This window comes from Xiphophorus couchianus, chromosome 13, assembly GCF_001444195.1.
Source record: "Xiphophorus couchianus chromosome 13, X_couchianus-1.0, whole genome shotgun sequence".
Taxonomy (NCBI): domain Eukaryota; kingdom Metazoa; phylum Chordata; class Actinopteri; order Cyprinodontiformes; family Poeciliidae; genus Xiphophorus; species Xiphophorus couchianus.
Window position 1 is genome coordinate 6,769,033 of NC_040240.1, and position 27,461 is coordinate 6,796,493.

The following is a 27,461-nucleotide window of genomic DNA, read 5'->3' on the forward strand; positions in this document are numbered from 1 at the left end:
GCACCTCCCTCTACAGAGATCGACCAAGGCAGTTGTGGGGATCCTGGAATTCCAGCCTATGGCAAACGGGAAGGGACAGGTTTTCGTCACGGGGACAGGTTGTACTTTGAGTGTCTGCCTGCCTTCGAGCTCGTGGGAAAGAAGAACATCACCTGTCAGAAGAACAATCAGTGGTCCGCCAAGAAACCCAGCTGTGTTTGTAAGTTATTTTTACGTCAGATTTGACGGTCCTTATTTGTGAATTTATAAACTGCTGTTGTGGGTGAATAAATACCGTGCAGATAAGTACAGGGGGCAGCTGCATAATAAAGAATGAGATTATCCTCACAGTTTGTCTTGCAGAGACTGTGGATTTAGAAACAATGGAGAGGGATTTTTAGCTAATTAACTCAATAAACAACAAACACAGAAAATGAGCGGTAAATGATAAGGGGTGCAGCAAGAGAGAGCTGACCATGTAGATAATGTTCCCTGTTTTATTTTTTAAACAACAATAAAATGGGCAAAAACTTTGATAAATATCATTGAGCTGAATAACTTGTTTTTTTGCTGCAAATTTAATTTGGCTTAATACAAGGACTATATAGTTAACATTTAACTAACAACTTGCCAAGTTCATGAAATTAATTTATATAAACAATATATATATTGTTTATATAACAATTATATTTAATTATATTGATATTTAATGTGAGACAAATTCAAAGTGGAAATTATATGGTTTAAAATAATTGCTGATCTATCATTATTAATATAAAATAATAAGCTGGGCAATTTTAATAAAATGGTAATAAAATTTGTAAGTGGTGGAAATGCTTTTTAGACACTGTGGTTTCAAAATTAGCTTTAAAAAAATACTAACTATCTTCTTGATCTCCAGCAGGTGTAGATGCCACGTGGACATGTCAGCGCTCTGTTCAGACTGTCTCACTCAGGCCGTTGACATGCAACATGATATTGAGCTGTTGCCATTAAAGGGCATTGTCTAGACTTTGCTGGGATCAAGTAATAATCTTCCCATTTGGTAGACAGGGAAGATTCCACTTATTGTTGGGTTACATAAAGCCTTTCCCATAAGTGTACACAATCCATACCAGCTCTGGCTGAAATGCCTTAGCCGGCAAGATGAAAAATTGCTTTTTTTTTTTTTTTCTGTCTGTTTTTGTTTGTTTTATACTCGGAAGATGTATTAGATTAATGTTGCTCTCACTGTGTATGTGAGTGAGAAATCTTTAATAATTGTCATGAGGCTTAAAATTAATTTTCCTCTCTAAATTATGAGGTGTCTTAAGTATGTTTTTTTCTGTATCAGATACATTTCTACAAATTCATTAAAATTGTTCATTTTATATTGTCATATAATCAAAGAAGGTAATTTGAACACATCCAATATATTTCTCCCATCTCCTTAGTTATTGTGTTTCATGTCTTCTTTTGTTTGTGTCTCTCTTTACTTCTTTCAGTTTCCTGCTTCTTCAACTTTACTACTCCATCCGGAGTCCTGCTGTCTCCCAACTACCCTCAGGAATATGGGAACAACATGCACTGTGTGTGGCTCATCATCACCAACCCCGAGAGCAGAATCAACCTGGCCTTCAACGACCTTAGCATGGAGAAACAGTTTGACTTCCTTTCCATTAAGGACGGCGGAAAGGTTCTGCTCAATTATGTCTTAATTTCCTCGCTTTCTTTTAATAGCTCTTGGCTTCACTTCTCGTGTTGATCTGTAGATGTGTCAATGTCTTTAGGAAAATCACACTGTGCAATTATAACTACAAGCCTGCTGTTTTGACTGAATGTTTAAACTTGTGCAATATTTTCTCCACCCTCCCCCCTCCTCTCTACAAACTGGAAATCTTTGGTCTCATCAGAAAATCTTTTCTTTTCCAGGCTGAATCTCCCATTCTGGGCACCTTCTCTGGAGACGCTCTGCCTCCCCCCATAACAACGAGCGGTCACGTGGCCCGACTTGAATTCCTGACAGATCATACATACACGGACAGAGGCTTCAATATCACTTTTACAAGTAAGTCTTTCCTAACAGAAGAGAAAAATAAGTCTCAACATTTGACACGGATGGTGTACATTTATGTGTCTGTATTTGTGCCTAAGCCTGTAATTGGTGTTATAAATCATCCCACATATCGCCGTGCCGTTTCTTGCAGACTGAATAATCTGTTTCCGCATCAAAAACAGGCTCTTTATAAAGTCCCACAATAAACAATAGACAAAAACACATCTAAGCAAACACAAAACATAAAAAAAAAAATTAAATGAAGTATAATATCCTTACCTGACACATTGTGGCAGTGCTTGTAATAATCCATTTTTGTTAACTGCCAACTTTGGAGGTAATTCAACATGCTTTTTATAGTCAGACAGTAAACACAGGGTGCATGCTGGTAAACCCATTTCATGGATATACTTCACCGTGAGGATTTTGGTAGCAGGATTATAATATTTGTTGTTTATGCACTATTGTGCAGTGAGCCTGAATTTTGAATTTGCCAACATCTCAAATAAATATTAATCTAGCAGACAACTCTACTTTGTAAACTACTGATTCTTGGCTGTATTCAAGGTAACGCTCGTTTAATACAACACCTTATAAACTCTTTAGACCTTGAAATGTTTTGGAATGTCACAAGCACAGATTATATATCACTCACCAAAACAAAGAAGTTGAGCACTGTAGTTGTAGGAAAACAAAATACAGGTTTCAAAATTTTATACAAAAAATTTAAATAGCAGTATGCTTTAGTATTCATCCTCTTTTCTTTATTGCATCCTAATAAAACCACTAGTCTTTAGAAATGAGTAAATAGGGTTTCATGTAAGTAATGTTGAGAAGACAGTAGTTCTTTAACTGCCTGAGAGATCTTTTAGAGAACAAGTAGTGAGACAAATTGCTGCCTGTGCTTGTTTAGTCTTTACCCTGGGAAAACAGAGTAAAGCGGTCTCTGATGACCTCAGGAGTCCAGATGTATCTCACCTGACCACCATCTCCAAAATGAATTCAGGCCAAGACGATTCCTTGTCATATACAATCAAGACAATTTGAACATCCACGCTTTCACAGAGGGAGCCAATGTAGGTATTTAGGGACTGGTATGGCGTGATCTATTTTCTGGTGTTGCTTGGGACTCTGGCAGGTTTATTTTAGATGAGCTGCAGCTGTCTGATTGATTTATTTACAGAGACCTGTATGGACACACAGACTTGTATCAGATTTTTCTAAAATAAAACATGCATAGGCTTTTTTTGCGCTGTTTTGATAGAAAATCATTTGTTCTGGCAATGTTTTAGGGTGTACTACTATGATTTAAAATTAAGATTTTATGTGGGTTTTTTTTTTTTTATTAAGATCTAAGCCCATGATGACATTCAGGTTTTTACATGTTCTGTTCCCCCCACCCCCTCATTAAGACTAAATGAGTCCTGGTCTCTAACCTTGCTCTTTTGGGTTTTGTTCCTAACCAATCCACAATCTACATTTTGAAACCTGACTCAATAAATTTAGTGGACTATGGTCAAATTGAAGCTCAGGAAGATAAAGTTGTACAGATAACAGATACTATCAGTATAGCAAAAGAACAAACCAGACCTATCAGGTATAAAGTTTCAAAGAAACTTAAACCCAGGTTAGCTTTAGCTTTGGACATCTCGCAGAGGACTGATTAATCTTTCATCTGAAAATGAACTGAGTATGGCACAAGTGCAGTCCGTCATGTCCTATTAGCAGGTTAATACAAGCCATGTAGGGGACACAGCAAAAAACATGGAAGAAGATCCTCTGCTAAGATGAGACTGCAATAGAAAACGTTGACCTACAAGCAAAATACTATATGTGGTTGAAAACAAACACTATATCTTATTGTGAACACAGCATCCTATTATGGAACTTAGTGATGCCAGGATCACGCTGTGGGGGAAGCCTCTATTTAGTATCAATATAAAAGCTGGTGTTAGTCGATAGGAAGCTGTATGTTCTAGGGACAGAAATTTCAAAATATAGGTCAATCTTCCAAGACAAGCTGTTAGACGTTTCAGAACATGTGAGACGGGATGATGGAGGTTAACCTACAATGGAATAATTTAGATCAGTGCATATCCATGTGTCAGAAACTGTGGCCAGACTTGAAAATTAAATTTCAGAGACACTCTACTTCCATCATAATGGAGCTTGAGCTATTTTGGAAGGAAAAGTGGAACACGTTTCCTCTCTAGCTGTGAAAAGCTGGCAAAAGTATATATATAAAAAAACTTGCAGCCATAATTGCAGAAAAAGGTGGTTCCATAAAGTATTAATCCCAGAGCTGGATACAAATACACACAGCAATTTTTAGATTTTCATGTGAAATCATGACAAAATACAAAAATTTTCAGGTCAACTCTTTTTAAGGCACTGCAGTGTGAAAGAATGCTTTTGAACTCTGACTCCGTCATGCTCTGTGATTTAACCAAATCCAGGTATTTCTGTAAAGACATAATGATGACAACACTTGGTGGCTAATGAATGATTTATCGAGTCATAAAAATAAAAGTCAGTGTAGCATAGTGGAAAAATGTCAGGAGATGTTAATTGAAGATGACACTCTATTCCTGTGAACAGTGTCATCTGACTGCAAGGGAGTTTTTAGGAGGTCATTGGGCTGAGCACACAACTTCCATCATTCTTGTTAATTAAGGACATGCCAAACTGTATTGAGGCAATTTCTGGCACCCTAATAAATAAGATATTTGAGATTGATGAAGAGGAGCTGGCACTCTGTTTGGGTCCATTGGCTAGCAAAGAGGGATTCATCAACACCTACATGTGTCACCAATTGCTGTGTATACAAGACTGAGTGAGAGAGATAGCAGGACAGGTAATGCATTTGTTTACGTTCCTTTTTTCCGGGGCTATGAGTCTTCCTCGAGGGCCGTGCGCTGCTGTGGTCTTTCTATCTTGTCCCCACTTGAATTTTATTGAAAAGCCTGATTTATAGGGTTCTAAAGGTGTGACAACAATGTCCCCTTTTGTTTACTTTACAAATATCTCAGCAGTGTCATCCGGTGCAAGTAATCTGCATGGCGATGTGGTTGCGCATCCCCTAGAATCACGGCATCACAGTGAATCTTTATGACTAAGTACAAATGAATTCACTCTCATCTTAAGCTCACATTGCAAAATGCCTATAGTTAATTGAAAATAGAAAAGGTTTTGCCAAGAATCTAACATCAATATCTTGTGATCTCCCACAGAAAAATGAGACCATCGAACATGTCGCAAATAAATAATAATCTAAATAAACAGGTGAAGGTGTCTGTTTTTGCCTGTTTTTATTTTATGTTTATCTTTATTAGTCAGTGGGGAAGATCTTTAATTGCATCTTTACAAATAATTTAGATGTAGGAATATTACTGCAATCATCTAGTTTTTTGCATGATACAGAAAAGGTCTGCATTGTACATTATATTATAAATAATGATGAACAAGTTTGTTGTGAATAACAAGAAATGACTGTTTTATGTGTTATTTTGGACGCTATATTTTTCAGGTGAGTTATTAATAAAATGAATAAAAACAAAGACATCTGGAAACAGTCACACCAAATTTAAATTCTTCAATCAAGACCTCCATGTGTATGGACAAAACCATTCATCTGAATAATTCTTATCATTTTTTTAAGGAAATTATGTCAATGCTGTGAGCTAAAATGCTTTATTCTGTGAAAGGCAATAACACTCTCCTCACACCTTTGTTGATCCTCCAAATTAACCACCTCCTTGTTTGCATTTTCCAAAGCTTTTCGCCACAATGAATGCCCAGATCCAGGGGTGCCAGTTAACGGAAAGCGTTTTGGCGAGAGTCTTCAGCTGGGCAGCTCCATCTCATTCCTTTGTGAAGAGGGCTTTGTTAAGACCCACGGCTCTCAGACTATATCCTGCATTCTGAAGGATGGCAACGTCGTATGGGACAACGCCGTCCCCCGATGTGAAGGTAAGTGAGGCGAAACCAGCGTCGGATTACATGCTCTTTGATCACAAAGTAAAAAAAAATATTCTGCCAACGTAAATCAGCAATTTGGTGGGAGTTTAAATGCCAATTCAAAATAGCTGTTACTATAATAAATCTTTGGTTTAACCTTTTGAAAGGTGGCCTTTATTCTGACGGCAATTTTTTTCATACTCCCAAAAGACTTGGTACGAAAAAGACATGGTAGTTAGTAGACGCTGGTTACTGCATTAAAATGACAGACATGTTGGAATTTCCTTGCATCACAGTTTCCTTTCTCAGTGCTCAATGAATGTTTTGGGTATTGCGTCTTGCTTTTTGTGTGTCAGAACCTGAAAAGTTTGGGAATCATTTTTAATTGTTGGAAAATCCATTCCAGAATTGCTAAGTCTATGTGTAGCAGACGTTGGAACATAATTGATGAACTTTGTCCCGAAAAACAACAAAGCTGTTAATTGACCCTTTGGCACTTTGCCACACTACATAAATGTAAACTACTGTAACCATTTAGATATTATGTACTATACATTTGCAACAAGGTAAATATTATGTAATCACATTACCAAAGTGTCTTTAGTCCATTATCTATCACCCTCACAATGATTGCATGTAAGTCAATTTGTTCATTAGGACACCAGTGTCATCGTGACAGTTTAGGGGTTAAAATCTAGAAATTTTAGTGCGAAAAAGTGTGAAGTTTGAAATGGAAAATTTGCATAAACCTCAGTGTATGAGTTGAAGCTACTTGAGGAGATGAGAGCCAAGAAATAACTACATATTTTATGAGCTAATCAGCAGGAGCCATCAAATTTAACTCCTCCTGGCACAAAGCAATCTTTTGGTCCATGATCTGGATATCTTTTGATGCAGCATAACAAACAAAACGGTAAATTAGTCTGCTGACTAAAATGTTAAAGTCTCTTTAACATCTTTTAAATGTTTAATAGCTTTAGTAATTTGTTGATCAAAAAAAGTGTACAACTGTACATCTAAAGTCATGTGATATTAAAATTTAGCTTCATCCAGAGGCTTTTTTCTCCTCCCAAACGTCTGAATCAGCGGACATGCTGTGCTTACATGCAGATTGCTGAGCTTTCAATTTACCCCTCTGTGGCTTCATAATCAATAAACTATTTCCAGCAAACCAGAAAAGACCAGCATAGCTGGCAAAGATTAGATAAAGCTTAGCATTTACCAAGGTTTCTTGGACATCTGCAACAAATCAATGTGATTGCAGACATGACAGAAATTCTAAGAGAGCTAATCAAGTTCACTATCTGCAATATTCAAAAAGAAAATCAAGTATTAAAGCATGCCCTCTCCTCTGCATTTCTCAGCAGCTTGATATTCCTTTGAGACCGTCTATCTCATCCCTGCTTTTGTAGCATAATGCGCTTCATAGATGTCCTTCAGTATGTTGAGCCGACTGATTAAATCATTCCACTTTAGAGAGGGATCAGGGAGCTGGCACTGTAACAGGAACTCCACCATTTCTGCGAGTTCCAGTTAAGAACAGGCGGTGCCGCCGATGCCTGGTAAATTGAGTTGTAACAAAGATGAGAAATATGAAGAGGCTTGTGTGCTGAAGTGTTTTTTTTTATTTTCTGCAAGTCATGAAAGATGTTGTGTTCTCTGGTTTTATTCCTGATAAAGATCAACGTGCGTAAAACATTTTACAAGGCATTTAAATCAAGAGAGCAGTTTGAGTGATGCGCATAACATGAACAGCTAGCGCATGCTTTTAAACACAGACACATGGAGAGTGGCAAACATGTTCGCAAGAGACGTGGTTAACCTTGAAATGAGCCATCACCAGTTTACATCAAATATAGACTGGCAGTAAAGGAAATGGGCGGAGCCCCCGGCTAATGTGAGAAATCATCAATAGGCCTCGCCATTCATCACCTGGGACGGACATGCATAATTCACCCTCTGTCTTTTTTTTCCTCTCTCTCTTCATTTCTTCTTCTCATGCTGTTAGCCCCATGTGGAGGAGATCTGAAGGCTCCCAGTGGGATCATTCTCTCCCCTGGCTGGCCAGAACTGTACAAGGAGGCCCTTAACTGTGAATGGATCATTGAGGCTCCTCCAGGCTATCCCATCAAGATCATCTTCGACAAGTGAGTCACCGAGATGGCAACCGCTTTATTCCCCGACGTTTTATCCACTCTAAACAGTCTGGGATGTTTCTGTTTTTAGCCTCTCGGTTTCGGCAGCTTGCCTTGTGTTTGTCTCTTTATCGACTCTTTCCTTTTATTGCTTTTAGTGGACTTTAAGTGACAAATCTAGCACACGCATACAAACACTGATTATAAACAATTACCTAATATTTAGCAGGTTCTTTTTTTTCCCCACAAAAACAGACCTGAACACTAGGAAGGTGAACAAGGAACATCTGTTATTCTACACTGTCTGGCACCAAAACTTATGGGCCAAAACCATTTTGGATCCTGTGGTTGTTGGCTGTGCTCTCTCTGGATTAACCTTACTTTCTAAATATTTAAATTTTAACACCGGTCCAAATCTGGATTCTAGATGAGGCCAAAGGCCTAGAAAGTAGGATGTACAATGTCCTGTTATTAAATTAGCTTAAAGAGGAAATTGCACTTTATTGCCTCAGCTTTTGTTACCCTACCTTGTGTTAATTTGTCACTGTTAAAGGTAATGAGCACTCTAATTTCATAGGAAAGCTTAACTTGATTAACTTAATTACTTTTTATGCCTCAGCAATTAAAAGCACCTTTCTTTGCGCACAAAAACAGACTAAATAAATAAACTACGCCTAAAGAGGTAGCTTAGGCTCTGAATAACTGTCAAGTTATTTAAACTGAGTTTCCAGTCTTAAAGAGTATGTACTGTATGTCATTACAGTTATTTCAGCTGGATTGCACACAGTGATCTGGCAGGACATAAAATACATTTTTTCAGGTGAAAAAAAACATATACTCATCCTGACTGAAGGATCTTTAGCTTGAATAAATATATATTTTTTGTGGACAACATTAAACTTCAAAGGAATTACTATAAAATTTGCTTAGAATGCAAAATCCTATAATCCTATGATGCCATAAATACCTACGAAGCAAACATACACATTATGTTTTCAATGAGTGAATAAGCAACAAATAGTTGTCATTAAAAATTTAGCAAAGGCAAACAGACTGTAAAGTATTCTAAACAACACAGTGTATTGCAGTTGTTAGTAATCAGCATTGTTTGGGACACACTTTAGCATACGGCTGTATGCTAAAGCTGTTTATACTCTTCTTTCAAAAATGCTTTGACCATAAATCTGACCTCCCAACCCTAGCCATCTGCACTCAGTCATATAAAATCCACTCATACACACACGGCGGCCATAGAGGTGGGAGAGGAGTTAATTTGTTCTGAAGTAAAAGGACACACAGACAGACAGTTGTAGGATGAAACGCTGCATTAAATGTTTTAAGTAAAACTCATCCTTACAAACCCATCTTATCCATGCTCCTGCTGCGATAGAACCGTAATCATAACGAATGTTCCATAAATGTTTGTTGCTCTTTAATTTTTATGTAACATCAATAAAATATCACAAACCATTTCATTTAGATGACATGGCTCTGTAACTAGGCTATTTATTCATGGCTTTGAAGATGAAGTGGCTGCGGCAACAAAAACAGAAATTGCACACGCTCTCTCTCTCGCGCGCACACACAAAAAGAGAGTTAAATGGAAAGTAAATTGCAAACATCCATCTTAAGTGCTTTTTAGAAAAATTGAGTTATTTTTTTTATTATGACCTAAAGACAAACTCTTTTCTTTCAGGACTTTAACTGGAACTGTGTACTTTAGTCATACTGCCTTGTTTTTTTTTTTTTTTACCACAAACATGACAGAAGAGAGAGAAACACCTGATGATCACTGCTAAGCATTATGGATGATTTGTGATGCTGTGAGCCTAATCCTTTTCAAAACACTTGAAATGTATTACATTATAAATACAAAGAAATGAGTATTCATAATGTAGTGGACTGAATCATCATTTCAACAGGAAGATTATCAAAAACATAGCCGTATTTCCTCTCTTCTGTTGTTGTTCTTTTACACTGACAATCTTTTGTCTTCCTTTTATTTCCTGTAGGTTTCGAACTGAAGTCAACTATGATGTTCTCGAGGTGCGGGATGGCCGATTTCCCTCCTCACCTCTAATTGGAAGTTACCAGGGCACCCAGGTTCCACAGTTCCTCATCAGCACCTCAAACTTCCTGTACCTCCTCTTTACCACCGACAAGAGTCACTCTGACATCGGCTTCCGCATACGTTACGAGAGTAAGGGCTAACGCACGTGATGCTACAAAGTCCAATGTACATCCAGATAAAACAGGATGTGATTCATTTTCATTTTTTCCTTTCATAGCCTGAGTGAATCAAATACCTGCAGGAAGCCCAAATCAGAGGCAGTGGCCTTCTTTGCATTTTTAATGTTACTTAGTCTTGTGTGCAAGAATAATTCTCTGTTCACTTTGTCACCTAAAAACCCCTTCTTAACAAAACACCTCTAATTTAGATGTAAATGGTTTTCGAAGATTCTGTCAGAAATTTCTACTGTGACACACACACACACACCCACACACCCACACTGCCAAAGTCTAACTAAAGAGTGTGTTACAGGCTGTACCCCGTTCCTGCAATTACACCTTTTACCCTTACACCAGCCTTCGCTAATCATGTAATTTAGTCCTCTGGGCAATCTTACTTTCGTTCCTCCATGTATGGCACACAAGGTAACCTTTTAAACTTTCACTTTGGGTAAATCTCTGTTCAGCTTCAATTATTTACTATGAGCCTTGCCATACCAGAGAGTATAGAAGGTAGAGGAGGGAAATAGCTTTGAGAGAGCTTACTGGTTCATGTCTGCTGAGGGGAATAATGGGTATTTATGTGAATAATTTATTTGGAAGGATTTTAGCATCTCATGACATATTTTAGGCAAAATTCTTTAAGCCTCATTAGAATATTTGCAATTGCCTATTTAAATTTAAATTATGCCGCTTTTATTTTGACCGTTTTTGATCGTCTGATCTGTCGTCTCCCTCCTTTTCTAGCCCTGCAGCTGCAGTCAGACCACTGCGTGGATCCCGGCATCCCTGTGAACGGGCAGCGGCACGGCAACGACTTCTACGTGGGAGGTTTGGTGACATTTAGCTGCGACGCCGGCTATACCCTGAGTGACGCCGAGCCTTTAGAGTGCGAACCTAATTTCCAGTGGAGTCGCCCCCTGCCTAGCTGTGATGGTACGCTCCTTAATATTGACCTAGAAACGAAGAGTCGCCTGGCAGATTTCTTTCCCACAGGTCACAAAATGATGATGGGGGGGATTAAAGCAGAATTCATTGTTCTGAGCTTTTTATGAATGAAACATGATTTCAGCGTTTGCTTCTTATTGCATCAGATTTATATTATTAAATATTACCAAGTCATTAAAAAATCTATAAAAGATGAGAAAGTTTCTTTGAATGGCTCTTATTTTACATTTGGAAGGACTAATCTGTTGAGAAATGATTTAGAGGCTGCAGCAGTAACATGCCCCTCCCCAGCCGCTATCCCCTTTAAGAATTGTATTTTTCTTGCGCATATACACTTTTTTTTTTTGCCTCTTGAGAACGGTATTGATGTTTGTGCTTTCTAATAATGTTGTAAATACCACTCTCTTTGCTTTTATTCTGTCTTGAAGAGAATGTCCTTTTTAAATGCATTTTACATGAGGGTAAATAACAGCAGTTTGGGAGTGTTTTCAGGAAACTCATCTTCACGTTCCTCCCCCTCTGTGTCCCTCTGCCTCTGATGTCAGCGTTGTGCGGCGGTTACATCCAGGGCAACACCGGAACCATCCTTTCTCCCAGCTTTCCTGACTTCTACCCACACAACTTGAACTGCACATGGACAATCGAGACCTCCCACGGAAAAGGTTAGCAGACGAAATCCATGTCAAAACATGCAGCAGTCAAATTGAACTTCCTTTACGGTGTCATTTCCCCCCACCGAGTGGCCTTTTTATTTTGCCGAACAAGCTGTCTTTGTAAGAGTAGAGTGCTGAGAGGCTGGCCTGAGGCTACGGTGCCATGGGATGACTCTCCAGTCGTGTCCCCTTTGGCCAAGCTCTCACATCAATTTGACACAGCCTCATTTGCAGATGCTCACTTTGTGTGGATGTGTTTGATAAATAACAGGCAAAGAAGATATAGGAGCATTTCATTCAATGAAATGCTTTGTAGGATTTCATTCCAAAATACATTTTGAAAAACTGAAAATGTTCTTCGGTTTCAGTTAGCATTTCACTTTTCTTTAACCCAGAGAACATGAAGAAAACATATTTATCTAATGGTTTTTTTTCTTCTTCTTCTTCTTTAAATCAGGCGTACAGTTCACCTTCCACACCTTTCACCTCGAGAGTCCCCATGACCATTTGCTGGTGACCGAGAACGGCAGTTTCTCTCAGCCCCTCTGGAAACTGACCGGGTCCACCTTGCCTCCTCCTTTAAGCGCGGGCCTGTTCGGGAACTACACCGCGCAGATCCGCTTTCTCTCTGACTTCTCTGTTTCATACGAGGGATTTAACATCACATTCTCAGGTGAGAATAATGTACATTTTATCTCTTTTCCACACCAGCAGAGGAAAACTGGGACACTATGTGCTGAGCCACGCTTATTATGTAGGAGAGAGTCACACAGAGAAGGGAGATTAAAGAACTTGAACTAGAATGTTGCTTATACCAAGACAACTTATTTAATGTTAACAGATAAGCTTGGGGAGAATATAGAATGTCTCGCTGTTACTGAGGTTGAATCTTTTTCAACCAAAGAATATGGAAGATATTACCCAGCAATGTATTTTGCACCATATCCTGACAAAAAAAAAAAAAAACAGAAGTGTGGATTTCTTTGACACAAATTCAAAAATTTCCAATGTTGTCAAAAGAGCACTGAAGAAAAATTAGCAATTTCTGTCAGTATTTGGATTGATAACATCAAAAAGGACACAAGAATCAAGCTAATAAGGTAACACTATTTCAAGAAGATTATAAACCAGTGGCTGTTGACAATCTGTAGTACATTTTGAGGCATTCAAGTGACGTTGGAATTGCGCAGGTATTTGCAAAGCTGAGATAACTAGTAACAATGGCAACGACAATCAGGAACACTGTAGTTTCTACATGTTCCATGTAATTTTTTACATCTACTTGATTTATTTTCATATTTGTGTCTTAAAAATTTAGTAAATATAGTATTCTGCTTGCATTACCCTAAATAGTTACATGATTTGTCAGTGTAGGTGCCCTGGATTCACTCTGAACTCAAGACTATTCCAGCATATAAAAACAACTTCTGTCTTTCTGCTTTATTCTTTCCTTCTCATTCTGGTGTTGACTGATCATGGTGGCTGGCGGTGGCAACCTTGTAGGGATGGGTTTTAGAAGAGATCATTTAGTTGCATTTAACCAGGAAATGGTGTTGTGACTTAAAAGCCCTGTCAGTACCCTGATTACGCGGTTTTGATAAGAACTTGGCTCAAAATTATATTTACAGATCTTTAATGATCTGGTCTTCTTCCCAAGTTGCTTTCATGTGGCTTATTGTTGACAAGTTTTCCTGAAGTCTGTATTGTGTTTCTCACGGGGCTGAAAAGTCCTGCTTCAACTATACAGAATATACAGTACTTGTGAAGGAAAAAAATGTTAGTAAAACATGAGAATAAAGATGACAAACAGCAGTGGGAGTGTCATCTCCTTTATAGTCTTGCAGTAAAATTTGCTGACAGTACATCTGCGTCTCTCTTTCAGAGTATGATTTGGAGCCCTGTGAGGATCCTGGAATCCCTCCATACAGCACCAGAAAAGGTCTCCAGTATGGAGTCGGCGATGCCCTCATCTTTTCCTGTTTCCCTGGTTACCGGTTAGAGGGCCCGGCGAGGGTGGTGTGCTTAGGGGGCAGAAGGCAGGTGTGGAGCTCCCCTCTGCCAAGGTGTGTTGGTAGGTGGTCACATGCTTTATTTTTTTGCCTTCATCACAATTCCCAGTCCCTTTGTCATCCCAGCAAGCTAGGACTCTCACGTAGCCCTGCAAATTAGCAAATTTACCAAACTATCAATTATGTCAGGAAATGAGGCATTTTCTTTTAGTATTCTCCTCATTTACAGCACTCTCTACGCCCACGTTTTGTCTCTGCATTGGACGGCTTCCCAGACACAGCCTGTGTGACTTTGTCCAAATTATATAGGGCAGCAGTTTTAATGGGGGATGGCATCAAAAATCTGAAATGTGTTAATTATTGATGTGGCTTTTTTTTTTTTTTAATGCATGGGAAAATGACAGGCCGAGATATAGGTCAGTTTGTTTGTCTCTATGACACAACGAACATTTACTGCTACGTTTATTTGTTAAAATGAAATTGAATTTGATCCCAATGACCATAATTAGCAGTGAATCACACATCATGGCCACCATTGACCTCCTATTTAGTTTGTCCTTCCCTGTAGTTACTAAACTTCTCTCGTTGCTTGAGGAAGCAACATGAGGAAGCCATAAAATACTTTATTGGGGCATCTGTACTTTCTCTTAATTGCAGGTTATTTACTCACTTAGTATACTAATTTTTATATTTTACCTTGCAGACAAAACCTTATGTTCATAGCTTCCTTTTGTGCTGTTGTTTAGTTGTCTCGTTTTTAGGTTTCTTGCTGTTTTTTGCCTCTAGATGAATCCAAGTCTCTGACGACTGACAGTAAAGAGACATTTTGATATTTTCATACTTCTGTCACTGTCTGCCCTATTTTCAAAACTTCCCACTTCCTATCAACGCCGTCTAATCCCTGTACCTTATTATACCTTGCTGAATTCCCTGAGTTTAAAGCCGGTGTGCATTTGTGGGCCTTTTCGATTCCTGCAGCAATTTTGCTATAGAAAATGTTGTCCTTTTTTGACTCTTCCCCCGATGTGAACCATGAATAGCAATTTTCAGATAGAGCTGAAATTACAGTTAATCATATTCAGATTGCAGGGTGATTATGATGATGTGCCACTCAACATTCAGGTACACTCAGTGACCATATTCCTCTCGCCGTCAACTCGCCCGTCCCCCCCTGTGCATGACAACGTGACTAAAACACCCCGAGAGTTTCAAGCATATAGCGATTGACATGTCCTCTGCTCTCTCCAACGCCACTTCCCCTCCGTCTCTGCCTGGATCTCTGCTCCCTCTCCTTTTTTCTAGCTGAATGTGGCTCATCCGTGACTGGCATGCAAGGGGTGCTCCTCTCTCCCAACTACCCTGGTTACTACGGCAACAACCACGAATGCATCTACTCTATCCAGACGCAGCCTGGCAAAGGCATTCAGCTGAGAGCACGGGACTTTCGACTGGAGGATGACGACGTTCTCAAAGTGAGGGGGTGGTGGGAGTAGCATCTTCCACAACTTCAGACACAGCCTTGTTTGCATATCTGAATTTGCACACCTGATGCTTCCTCCTACTCATATGCTGTTGTTTTTGTTGTCGTTTCCTTTCCTCTAGGTTTTTGATGGCAGCAGTAATAAGGCTCGTCTGCTGGGGGTGTTTACAGGAAACGAGCTACTAGACGTAACCTTGAACTCCACCTCCAGCTCCATGTGGCTGGAGTTCATCAGCAATGCTGAGAACACCAGTAAAGGCTTTGAACTGCACTTCACTAGTAAGGAACAACCTGCCTGAAACAAAGATTTTCCACATATCAATCAATCAATCAAATTTTATTTGTATAGCACATTTCAGCAGCAAGACATTTCAAAGTGCTTATCATCAAACATTTCAAAGTGCTTATACATTGCTTATATTACTTGAACTTTTTCACATTTTTTGTTACAACCACTAACACTCGTATTTTGCTGTGAGTTTGTTGGATAGACCAATAAGGGCTCTGCAACCGTTGCGTTCCAAAAAGCAAATTTTACTCTCAGTCCAGCTAAATAAACCTATTTAGAGCCGCAAATGCCACAGGACCTTTCGAAAAAGTACAACTTACCATTTTTGAAATAGTACATTTGTCATTTTTGGAAGAACTAAAATTTTACTTCTACTTTCACATTTTAAATAGAGCAAAACTTTTGAATGTGTATGGATATATTTGTTCATATTTGTGGAAAAATGTGCTTTAAAGAAAAAGCAGATGATAAATGCATCTAAAAATGTATTACTGGTACTTTTAGTTCAATTATGTTGTGTAAATTAATGAATAAATGAATTTATCCATAAAAATCTGCATATGTAATTATATTTACATTTAAATTCATTAGTAGCTATTTTTGGCGCTGGAGCCTCAGGTTGTTGACCCATGGAGTAGTCCAATAGAGTTATAACCAGCACTGCATAACACATTGAGCACTGTAAAATTTATAATTCTTTTCCCTCTATTCATTCTTCTCCTGTCTTCTTTTTTGTTCATTTAAGGTTTTGAGCTGGTTAAATGTGAGGATCCAGGCGTTCCCCAGTTTGGCTACAAGCGGGAGGACAAAGGTCATTTTGCAGGGAGCACCGTGTCGTACAGCTGCGACCCAGGCTACACCCTAAAAGGCCCGGAGATCCTCACCTGCCTCAGGGGGGAGAGGAGGGCGTGGGACAGGCCACTTCCACTCTGTGTTGGTGAGTTATGGTCACTTTGGTTTTTATAAAAATTTACTTTTTCTGTTTGAAGGAGTATTTACATTTGCGTACATTTATTCAGTATAAATTAGTTTAATTAGGTGAAATCCTCTTTGTATGTAAATCTGCATCTCTTGAAATCAGGATGCTGTAACTGACTGCAGTACCACTAAAAACTTGAATAAATACAGTACATGAAATGTTAACAAACCAGAAATTAAATTGTGCTTTTTCCCCCCAAGGACACAAGTTTCTAAAACTCTTTGTCAAACAAGTGGATGTGGTAAAATTTTGAAATTACAAGAATTTGTAAGATGGCTTGGCTTGGCCAGTACATTATTACCTTTTCTTACATCAGTGCTATTTATGTTTTACAAGAATAACATACTATGTTGCATTATCTTGCATCATAAATTTTTAATAGTATTTAGTTGTTTTTTTTTACTGTTAGATTTGCTGATAATCCAAGCAAGCTTTCGTTTTTTTAACTGACCCAGTTCCTCGTCTTAACATAAATATTGCAGATTTTTTTTTAAGTCTTTGTTTTAAATCTTCCATTTTAAAAGGACATTGTATTTATTTGTACAGCTTTCCCAGCTTATTCAGCACATGATCTCACTAAAACATGTTCACTATTTAATTTTTTATTTTTTCTGTTGTATTTTGTTTCGAAATGTCCATTTAAAATTATTCCAGACCATAGAAAGATAATAACTCTGCTGTTGTTTTGAGGGCCATAGATTCATTCAAACAAGAGGACAATAGATACATTTGTAGACATATTTACTTCTATAGTGTTCAGCTGGTATTATGATAATGCTAGCACAGCCAAAGGAACATGTTGGCAGTCGTTCAGAAACCAGCCAGACGAGGGGAATAAAAAACAGCTAGACAGGTGTTCCTTGACACATCGACCAGTGTGATTAGAATAGTATTGCTCAGCTCCCTTTTCAACCTATACTGACAGGTAATTTCATGTCTGGGTGTAAACAACATTCAGCAAACTGTGTATCCCTGAAAACATTTCTCCTTGGCATGACTTCAGTGGAGGTGATATTTTAACAGCTAGGGTGAATTCTAGGGCAGATTAGAGACTATTTTTATCAGTGGTATTTTTTAGCAGCAGCCAGGACACAAACACACAAAAAATAAACAACTGTAAGGCAAGGTGAGGATAGCGACAAAGACAAATAGAAATAGGAGTTGGAAATAGAAATGTCAAAAGTTTTGACACCTGAAATATGTGATTTACAAAGTTTGTTAGGCGTTGTTTAACGAGAGCATAATATGTGCCTCCACAGGTATTTATACCCATTGAACTATGCCTTCACTTCAAATTGCAGTATTTGGAAACTTTAGGTGATAAACCAACACAAAATTAAACATAATTGTAAAGTGGAAGCATAAATGTAGACGGCTTTAAAAATGTTTGCTACTACAATTTGAAGTGTGGCATATTTTCATATTAAGTCAAATTCTGATTTTAAGCTTGGGACAAAATAAGCATGCTGTCCCCTCTGTCCTTTAACTTTTGAATGCAACAGAACGAGGCCAGGCTTGTAACAGCGGTTTGCTTTCTTTGTACTGGAATCACACAGTGTTTATTGAACTGATTGCTTGGCACCCCATCACTCAAACCGCAGAAAAGCATATAGAGAGCTCCACATTTGTATTGCAGACTACTGTGTCAATAAGAAAAAACGGATTGTGTGTAATTTCTTCCAAGTGGGAGCTGTAGTTCTCATTTTAACTGACATTTCTGCAACATTTATTAATCTCTTTTTAACTGGTTGATTTTTGTTCCTCCTCTCGTTGTCTTTCTGCCTTCTGTTCTGCTTTTAGCGGAGTGTGGGGGCACCATCAAGGAGGAGCCTTCCGGTCGTATTCTGTCTCCAGGATACCCAGCTCCTTACGAGCACAACTTGCATTGTGTTTGGACCATCGAAGCTGCTCCAGGAAGCACCATCAGGTCTGAACAATAACCTTGATTTTCTCTTTGTTGACTTTTGTTTTCTGATTACATTGTTCCCCTTTTTAATTATACTGCTTCTCCATATATCTTTAGCTATGTTTAGTCTCCCCATCCCTTTTTGTAGTGGTGTTCATCACTCTCACACACTGCTGTGTAATCAATCTTCAGCGAGTTTCTGTTGGCCAATGTCCAAGTCAGAAACGAGTCAGAGGAACTATCACCTCCAGGTTTCATACCATGTAAAGGAACATCATCTGGGTCCCAGTTTATACTTTCCATAATGAGTTTCCATCCATCCATCCATCCATCCATCCATCTTCTTCCGCTTATCCGAGGTCGGGTCGCGGGGGTAGCAGCTTCAGAAGGGAGGCCCAGACTTCCCTCTCCCCGGCCACTTCTTCCAGCTCTTCCGGGGGAATCCCGAGGCGTTCCCAGGCCAGCCGAGAGACATAGTCTCTCCAGCGTGTCCTGGGTCTTCCCCGGGGCCTCCTCCCGGTGGGACGTGCCCGGAACACCTCACCAGGGAGGCGTCCAGGAGGCATCCTGACCAGATGCCCAAGCCACCTCAACTGGCTCCTCTCGATGTGAAGGAGCAGCGGCTCTACTCTGAGTCCCTCCCGGATGACTGAGCTTCTCACCCTATCTCTAAGGGAGAGCCCAGCCACCCTACGGAGAAAACCCATTTCGGCCGCTTGTATCCGCGATCTCGTTCTTTCGGTCATGACCCAAAGCTCATGACCATAGATGAGGGTGGGAACGTAGATCGACCGGTAAATCGAGAGCTTCGCTTTTTGGCTCAGCTCTCTCTTCACCACGACGGACCGGTACAGCGCCCGCTTGACAGCAGACGCTGCGCCAATCCGCCTGTCGATCTCCCGCTCCCTTCTTCCCCCATTCGTGAACAAGATCCCGAGATACTTAAACTCCTCCACTTGGGGCAGGACACCCCCCCTGACCCGGAGAAGGCACTCTACCCTTTTCCGGCTCAAGACCATGGCCTCGGATTTGGAGGCACTGATCCCCATCCCGGCCGCTTCACACTCGGCTGCGAACCGATCCAGCGAGAGCTGCAGATCACGATCTGATGAAGCCAAAAGGACCACATCGTCTGCGAAAAGCAGAGATGAGATCCTAAGACCACCAAATCGGATCCCCTCAACACCTTGGCTGCGCCTAGAAATTCTGTCCATAAAAGTGATGAACAGAATCGGTGACAAAGGGCAGCCCTGGCGGAGTCCAACTCTCACCGGAAACGAGCCCGACTTACTGCCGGCAATGCGGACCAGACTCTGACACCGGTCATACAGGGACCTGACAGCCCGTATCAAAGGGCCCGGTACCCTATACTCCCGGAGAACCCCCCACAGGGCTCCCCGAGGGACACGGTCGAACACCTTCTCCAAGTCCACAAAACACATGTAGACTGGTTGGGCGAACTCCCATGCACCCTCCAGGACCCTGCTGAGGGTGTAGAGCTGGTCCAGTGTTCCACGACCAGGACGAAAACCACACTGCTCTTCCTGAATCCGAGGTTCGACTATCCGACGGACCCTCCTCTCCAGGACCCCTGAATAGACCTTGCCAGGGAGGCTTAAGAGTGTGACCCCTCTATAATTGGAGCACACCCTCCGGTCCCCCTTTTTGAACAGGGGGACCACCACCCCAGTCTGCCAATCCAGGGGAACTGCCCCCGATGTCCATGCGATATTGCAGAGTCGCGTCAACCAACACAACCCTACAACATCCAGAGCCTTAAGGAACTCCGGGCGGATCTCATCCACCCCCGGGGCCTTGCCACCGAGGAGCTTTTTAACCACCTCGGCGACCTCGCCCCCAGAGATTGGAGAGCCCAACCCAGAGTCCCCAGGCTCCGCTTCCTCAGTGGAAGGCATGTTGGTGGGATTGAGGAGGTCTTCGAAGTACTCTGCCCACCGACCCACAACGTCCCGAGTAGAGGTCAGCAGCACACCATCCCCACTATAAACAGTGTTTGTGCTGCACCGCTTCCCCCCCCTGAGACGCCGGATGGTGGACCAGAATCGCCTCGAAGCCGTGCGGAAGTCTTTCTCCATGGCCTCTCCAAACTCCTCCCACGTCCGAGTTTTTGCCTCAGCAACCGCCCGAGCCATAATGAGTTTGTGGTTGAAAATCTTCCATTTCAGAAAAATTGTACCATATAGTTTTACTGTATTATTTGTCTAAAAAAGGGAAAGCTTTAGTGCAAAAACATAAATAAATAAATAAATAATATGATCATTAGTACAGCTGTTGGTTTAAGAGCTGTTGTGCTCTTAAATTAGAATACTTCAGAATACTACACATAAAATGGGATACTGGTTATTACCGTAACCCTACCTGGCATACCATGAGCTTTCTTAAGGAATATTTACCCATGTAGTTAGTGAATTAAACTGCTGCAGTACTCTCAAAATAAATAGGAGGTGCTACTTACTGAAGAAGTTGTTCTACAACCAGGAATGAAAGCAGATGAAGAGCCCTATGAAACTTCAATAAATGTAACATCCATATTGTTTTTGAGCGGACTGTAATCGATTGATGGAAACGTAAAACTAGGATGCATTACAAGTGCATCTAATTATAGCTGCTCTACACGAATATGCATTCCCCCAATTTTTTCTTTTTTTGTTTGTTTTTTGGACATCTTTAGTACCAATTAGTGCCACATAAATATTTGTAAGATTATTTCTTTTACCTGAATGTTCTCTCACCTATGAGATGGTGGAAACAGTCTTGTGCTCTACAGTGATCCCAATTATTGAATGTTTCCTTAAGCTTTGTATAGACAGTTAAATAGCATTTCAGTGTGACTGAACTTGGGACTTTGACTGTCTTTTCCTTTGTCCTCATTTATTTACTTTTGTTTTGGGTGTATTTTGAATGGTTAGCCTGTAAGACAGTGACAACGAGAAAGAAGAAATGTACTGACTCTTCTACTCAAATACTTCTGCATTGAGTGGACAAAGTCACTTCTGTCTTCTCAACTCCTATAAATGAGTTAAAATGCAATACAAACAAAAGTTTTTGTGATGATGCTTTGCTTGTTGTATGTTCTCTTTTTGTACTATAACTTAAGCTCTCCACTTTGGTCTCATTTTTAAGAGGGCTCTGGAAGCCTTTGTTCTTTCAAAAGAGACAAGACTTTCCCTCGACAGTCTTTACAAAAAAGCTTTTTCAGCCCTTTTTTTCTTGCTGAGGTCTCATAGGCATTAACATTGTACATCCCAACTGAGTCTTGTAGAGTGTGATATGGCCCAGGTAACACAAAGTTGTCAACACCTGAATTTATTACATGATCATGAGAATATGAGAATTTATATAGCTCCCATATTTATATTTATACACAATATCTATATCTCTTGCTATAACCCCTTATAGTCCATACATACAGTCTTGTACATCCGTAAATAAATGTTTATATCTCGTAGAGCACTTCTGGATAGATGCAAACTACATCTCGTTGCTTGTACTTGTGACAGTGCAATGACAATATAGTTGAATTCTATTCTATTCTATTATTCTGATATGTAAAAACTTGCATTTCAAACAGAGCATATTTACTTTTTACCATAAATATGCATATGAAATACTATAAGACTTTGTTTTTAGCAAAATCAATGAGCCACTATTGCACATTGCTATAATAATGATGATGATGTGGATGAAGACTTTGAGGCCTTCTCGTGTTTATTGACCACTTAAATCTGCAGCTGTTAATCCAGAAGTTGATGTGTATTTAGACTGACATTTGATAGTGCGAATAATAATGTAACAGTTTTAAAAGTTCATACAAGTCCATGCTGTGCTTTTTTCCTTCAACAAATTAGTGCAGATTTATTAAAGGAAAATACCATCAAATATCTCAATACATGCAAATTGGAACCTACAGCTGGACTGATTTTTTTTTCTTCCTTTATTTTAGTAAATTATGGTTATGTTTTGTATTTTTCATATTGTATGTTATTTGATCATTTGTGATTGTATACCCGTACATCAGATTATAACAAAAATAAATGAATCATTGTGGAGTAATTTTACAAATTATATAAACAGACTTTTCCACTTGGTTATCTTCTTTGATTTGTTTCCAATCAATGTTTTTGGACATACTTAGAACCAATTAGTGCCACATAAATAGTTGTAAGATCAAATATCAGGTTCAGTTGATATTTGCTTCCACAGACATATCCTTTACGATCTTTATGCAATTGTTAATGTTTAGCTTATTTGCTTTCATTCTACAGCATTCTTTTTTAGCATTTAAAGTTGAGTTAATATTGTCAGAAAGATCAAAACTCCTACCGCACAATCTGTTGTTAAGTGCATTTATTTTATTTATTTATTTTCAAATTCCTGTTCTCTGCAAATTAGATTGAGTCGTGCATTCACTTCAGCTGGGTCTGTTTCATTTTTCTAAGCATGCTTCATATGGTTCGTTCTTTGATCCTACGCATGCCATTTATAATTGAAAACAATCTGCAATGCATCAGCACTGGGATTCCTTATGCATTAAGGGCTACAGCTCAAAATTGCAGGCATAGCTCACAGTTCTGAAAAACACTGCTTTCACGTAAAACAGTGGCAGTTATGTGAAAGCATCGGCATTGTGACTGCAGGCAACTCAAAACCCTAATGACATATTTGTCAAAACATATCGATGGAAGAATAGCGAAAGACCGGAGTGTGGAAGACTTGCAGACAGAGATAATACAAACATAATAAAATAGTGCTGATGAGGGAGTTAATGAGCCATTTTACTGATCTAAAATCCATTGGTTGCTGCTGCACAAATTAGAGACCCAGGACGTATATTACATCATACAGAACAATCAGGTATTAAGTGCTCACATAAAAACTGATATTTGTTTTGTTTTTCTTTTTAAAATAGTTGTCCTTTCTTTTAAAGTAGAAAAACAAAAAGATATGAACTGACCAGAGAATTGCGACCGATGTCTGTTCTCTTAATTTTATAAAGGTTTAACCTGCCTGCACCAGTTTTTATAACAGATGTGTATTTCTCTTTAAGAACTATTATTAAACAACATTCAGAATACATCTTCCCTGCGTTTCTGCTGTGAGTGGTCATTACATATAATTAAGAGTTGATGGCGCACTGCTTTCTGTAAAACAGTTTTTTACTAATTCAAATCAAAGGTGTTTCTACATTCACATTTTAAGCAGTCTTTGGTATTCTATATTAGTGACTAGCTTGATTAACATTACTATACATAACCATCCATCTCTCTGTGTATTCCCTAGAGAATAAAGATCCTTACCTTAATTTAGATTTCTAAAAGGCTGCCAACATTTGCAAATCCCATGTGTTCCTTGACAGGCAGAATTTGAAAAATTAAGGGTTAAACAGGGCCACCGCACTAAAATATGTTCCGACTTGCTGTTATCTGAGGTTGGCTCTGGGTCAATATGCTCCTTTGCCAGTTCAATGTAAAGACAAAACGGATGAGCTACCCATAATAGCAATCAGAATGAACAGCCAGCAGGCAAGAAAGTAGTTTCTTTTAAATATCTTACATTTCCTCTGATGCCAGTTTAAACACCTGACTAAAGTAGGAAATACATAACTTTTAGTTTCCCTCTCTCAGTAACAGCTTCTACACAGATCAGTGAATGTCACTTTGGCTTCATAACATATACGTTAGTGCTCACTGATTAGAAAAAAAATATATATATATATTTAGCTTCCAATACAGTTGGTCACTAGTCAGGACCTGTTAAAAGTAGAAAATCAGCCATTATCATTAGTCCTTTTCCTTTCTGAAGTAAATATTTATCAGTCATTCTATTGCACAAATAATACATGCCTCATCTCAAAATCAGGGGTCTCCAACCCTAGTCCTCAAGGGCTACTGGCAGGTTTCTGATGAACAGTTCTGAGACAGTGTGGTTGCACTAACTGTTCAAAACAACTCTTTAAACAGATTGTACACATAAAAAAACAAACAAACAAGGCTGAATGTATGAAGCTGGATGTATCAACCACACTATTCAGTTTCTTGAATTAGTAAAGCAGTCCCTTAGCTTTACAAACGTTGCAGGCCTGAGGACGGTTAGCATTCGTCCTCGGAATAGCAGGTCCAATGATGGCGGCTCCCAGGACAACCACGAGGACTGGGTTACTCACCCCCCCCATGGATTACGAGTTTTAAACGAACGGCAATAAAACTGCTCCAACTATGGTCCAACAGTTCATTCTGGCTCACGAGCACGGTCCGGTTCCGTGGCTCCAAAAACCAGGCAAAACGTTCAGGAAATGTTTGTAGCGCCAACTGATTAGCAAAACAAAGTCCACAGCGGCATAGATCCAACTTCATGCATGAACGGCTGCCGGCCGACTCCCAGTACGTAGCAGCGGGCACGTACACCTCCAGTACCGTTCTCACTCCAGTCCATCACAACCAATCAAATTGCTTAAACTTGATTTTAGCCTAGACTTGATTTTGCCCTAGCCTGTCCAGTAAGTTAGAGACAAGTAAAACTGGACTGATTTTTTATTATTACGTTATTGCGTTATTACCAAAACGCTACATTTACTGTGTGTTTTAAGCCAACAGAAAATACCTGTGTGTGCTATATTGTTATGGACTTTTACAACACGTAAAACCTCCAATATGTGAGTGTAAAACATTAACCAAGTCAAGTAAAAGGTGATTATTACTGTTTAAGGTGAAAAGGTCTACAATGCACTGTATTTAAGAAAATGTTTAAGGGGTGAAGGAGAAAAGAGTTATATATGTAATCTGAGGGGTTACATATTGTCTACCAATGATGCTTTCTAGACTTATAGCTGCGTCCCTTAAGCACTGCTTTCGTCTTATGGAGCAACTGTTTCACACCGTATCTTGCTTTTAGAACAATTGCAGAATTGCACAGCTTGCTTTGTTATTGCATCATTGACGTCACAGTAAATGGACTGGAAAAAGATTGCTTTGACCACTGTTTGGGTTTGGTCAGGTGTCAAATCAGCTCAGATGTGTCGGCTGTTGTGTCTTTCAAAGCTTTCTGCATGGATGTGTCTGCATCCTGATGATCCGCTGGGCCACAGCCACACATACTGATGTAGTCTGCTCCCATGGTGAGATTTCACACTATCTCAATTTGTTTTAAGAAATCTGGCAGCTGCAAGATTGCGTTTGCTTTACGTATCGTATCTCTCTCGTACCACACACATCCATGCACAACCCCACATTCTTAATTATTTATCATCTTCAGGCACACACACACACACACCTACTCTGAGACTCCTCACAGGACTCCTGATTGCAGCAATACTGTTTTGTATTCATATGAGAGAGCCTCAGCAGTCCCTATCCCTCTCTCCATTTCTCTCATATGAATACAAAATAGTTAAGGCGGAATCAAAAGAGATCCTTAAGATCTGTTTCATCTCTCTCTTCTCCATCTCATCTCCTTACGGCGATTCCTTTGACACTTGATTGAACTATTTTATCTTGTTAAGAGGCAACCAAGTGCAAAAGGAGAGCCCTCGGCTGTAAACTCCAAAACATGGTTTCCTATGAGTCCTCAGAATGTTAACTGCGTGAAGAGGTCAAGATTTTCCTGTCTTTAGTCTGAAGACAAGGAAATCTTCTCTTTAGGAAGAGAGCTAGAGTGTCTTACAAGAGCACTGTAATGATGCCTGCTCAAACTTTTTGACATTTTGTCACATCACAGCCGTAAACTTTAATGTAATTTAATGGGATTTCTTTGTATTATTAAAATCTGACACTAGGAAACAAATAATGCTAAATAATGCTTGGTATATGCAATTATATTTAGCCCATCCAGGAAGTAAATAGTCTCTGTGTGTATTTTAATCTCAGAGTAAATACAGCTGCAGGTCCTCTGCAGGTCTCAGAGGTTTGTAACAGAACATTAGTAACCAAACAGCATCACAGAGATAAATGAATACTCAAGATACATCAGGGACAAAGTTGTGGTTAAGTTGAAAACAGTTAAGTTCTGAAACAGTACGCCAAGCTTTAAACATCTCAGAGCTATGTATGCTCAGTCCCTTGTCCAAACAGAAACAGATGACATTCAAACCCACCAAAACATGGTCATTATTAGGCTGCTGGAAGAGACACAGCAATCAGAAAAGGAATTGCTACTGGCACTAACTGTGTGTACTGTTTTTATCCTTTAGATACAGTACAGTTATTTCACAGCTTATATGTTTAGCTGTTTCTCTCTCCTAAAAATGAACCCTTTACTGATTCTTTACCCTTAAGAAGCACTCCTGGATCAGTGCTTCAGTGCGTGTGTGCTCTGTGTTCTCCAATCCCCAGTTGGTCGTGGCAGATGACTGCTCCCGCTGAGCAAGGTTCTCTCAGAGACTTCTTTCTATCAGTAGTTTTCCTCAACTGTTTCGATATTCGTGCTCAGCGGACACAACAGTAATCACGGGAACAAAATATTGACTTCTGTAATAACAGATTCTACTTGTTGCATTGAAAGACACAAATACTCGGAACAAATAAAAGCAGCTTTATCTGCAATCTAATGCGTTTTCAACACCCAGACAGAAATGTTTGGTAAAAAAAAAGGATAAACTTCAATATTTTAATTTGCTCAGTGGTAGACCTAAAAGATTGAAGATTAAAAAAAAAACAACTTTGGTGCGTTTCTTGCTGCTGTTCTGTAGCAGCAAGAAGCAATATGCACTGTTGAAATGCACCTATAGGTAATAGTCCCTGAGTTCCTGCTGGTAACTCACATTTTTCATTTTTATTGTCCTAAATGCTATAAATGTTGTAAAAAGGAAGAAAAAAAGAAGAAAATGTCAGCCAACCAAAGTGTGCA

The 27,461-nt window shown here is 39.4% G+C and overlaps 1 protein-coding gene across 1 annotated transcript in view; it reads left to right on the forward strand.

Moving 5' to 3' along the window:
- The window catches only part of csmd2 (CUB and Sushi multiple domains 2), a 264,361-nt gene that overhangs the window by 153,695 nt on the left and 83,205 nt on the right, over positions 1-27,461 (forward strand). The window contains exons 13-26 of the mRNA XM_028036079.1: positions 17-199; positions 1,464-1,654; positions 1,891-2,026; positions 5,789-5,983; positions 7,980-8,118; positions 10,119-10,306; positions 11,083-11,271; positions 11,829-11,945; positions 12,394-12,609; positions 13,819-14,007; positions 15,248-15,417; positions 15,548-15,704; positions 16,460-16,651; positions 18,494-18,620. Of these exons, the coding sequence (XP_027891880.1) occupies positions 17-199; positions 1,464-1,654; positions 1,891-2,026; positions 5,789-5,983; positions 7,980-8,118; positions 10,119-10,306; positions 11,083-11,271; positions 11,829-11,945; positions 12,394-12,609; positions 13,819-14,007; positions 15,248-15,417; positions 15,548-15,704; positions 16,460-16,651; positions 18,494-18,620 (2,389 nt within the window). The remainder of the gene's footprint in view (positions 1-16; positions 200-1,463; positions 1,655-1,890; positions 2,027-5,788; positions 5,984-7,979; positions 8,119-10,118; positions 10,307-11,082; positions 11,272-11,828; positions 11,946-12,393; positions 12,610-13,818; positions 14,008-15,247; positions 15,418-15,547; positions 15,705-16,459; positions 16,652-18,493; positions 18,621-27,461) is intronic.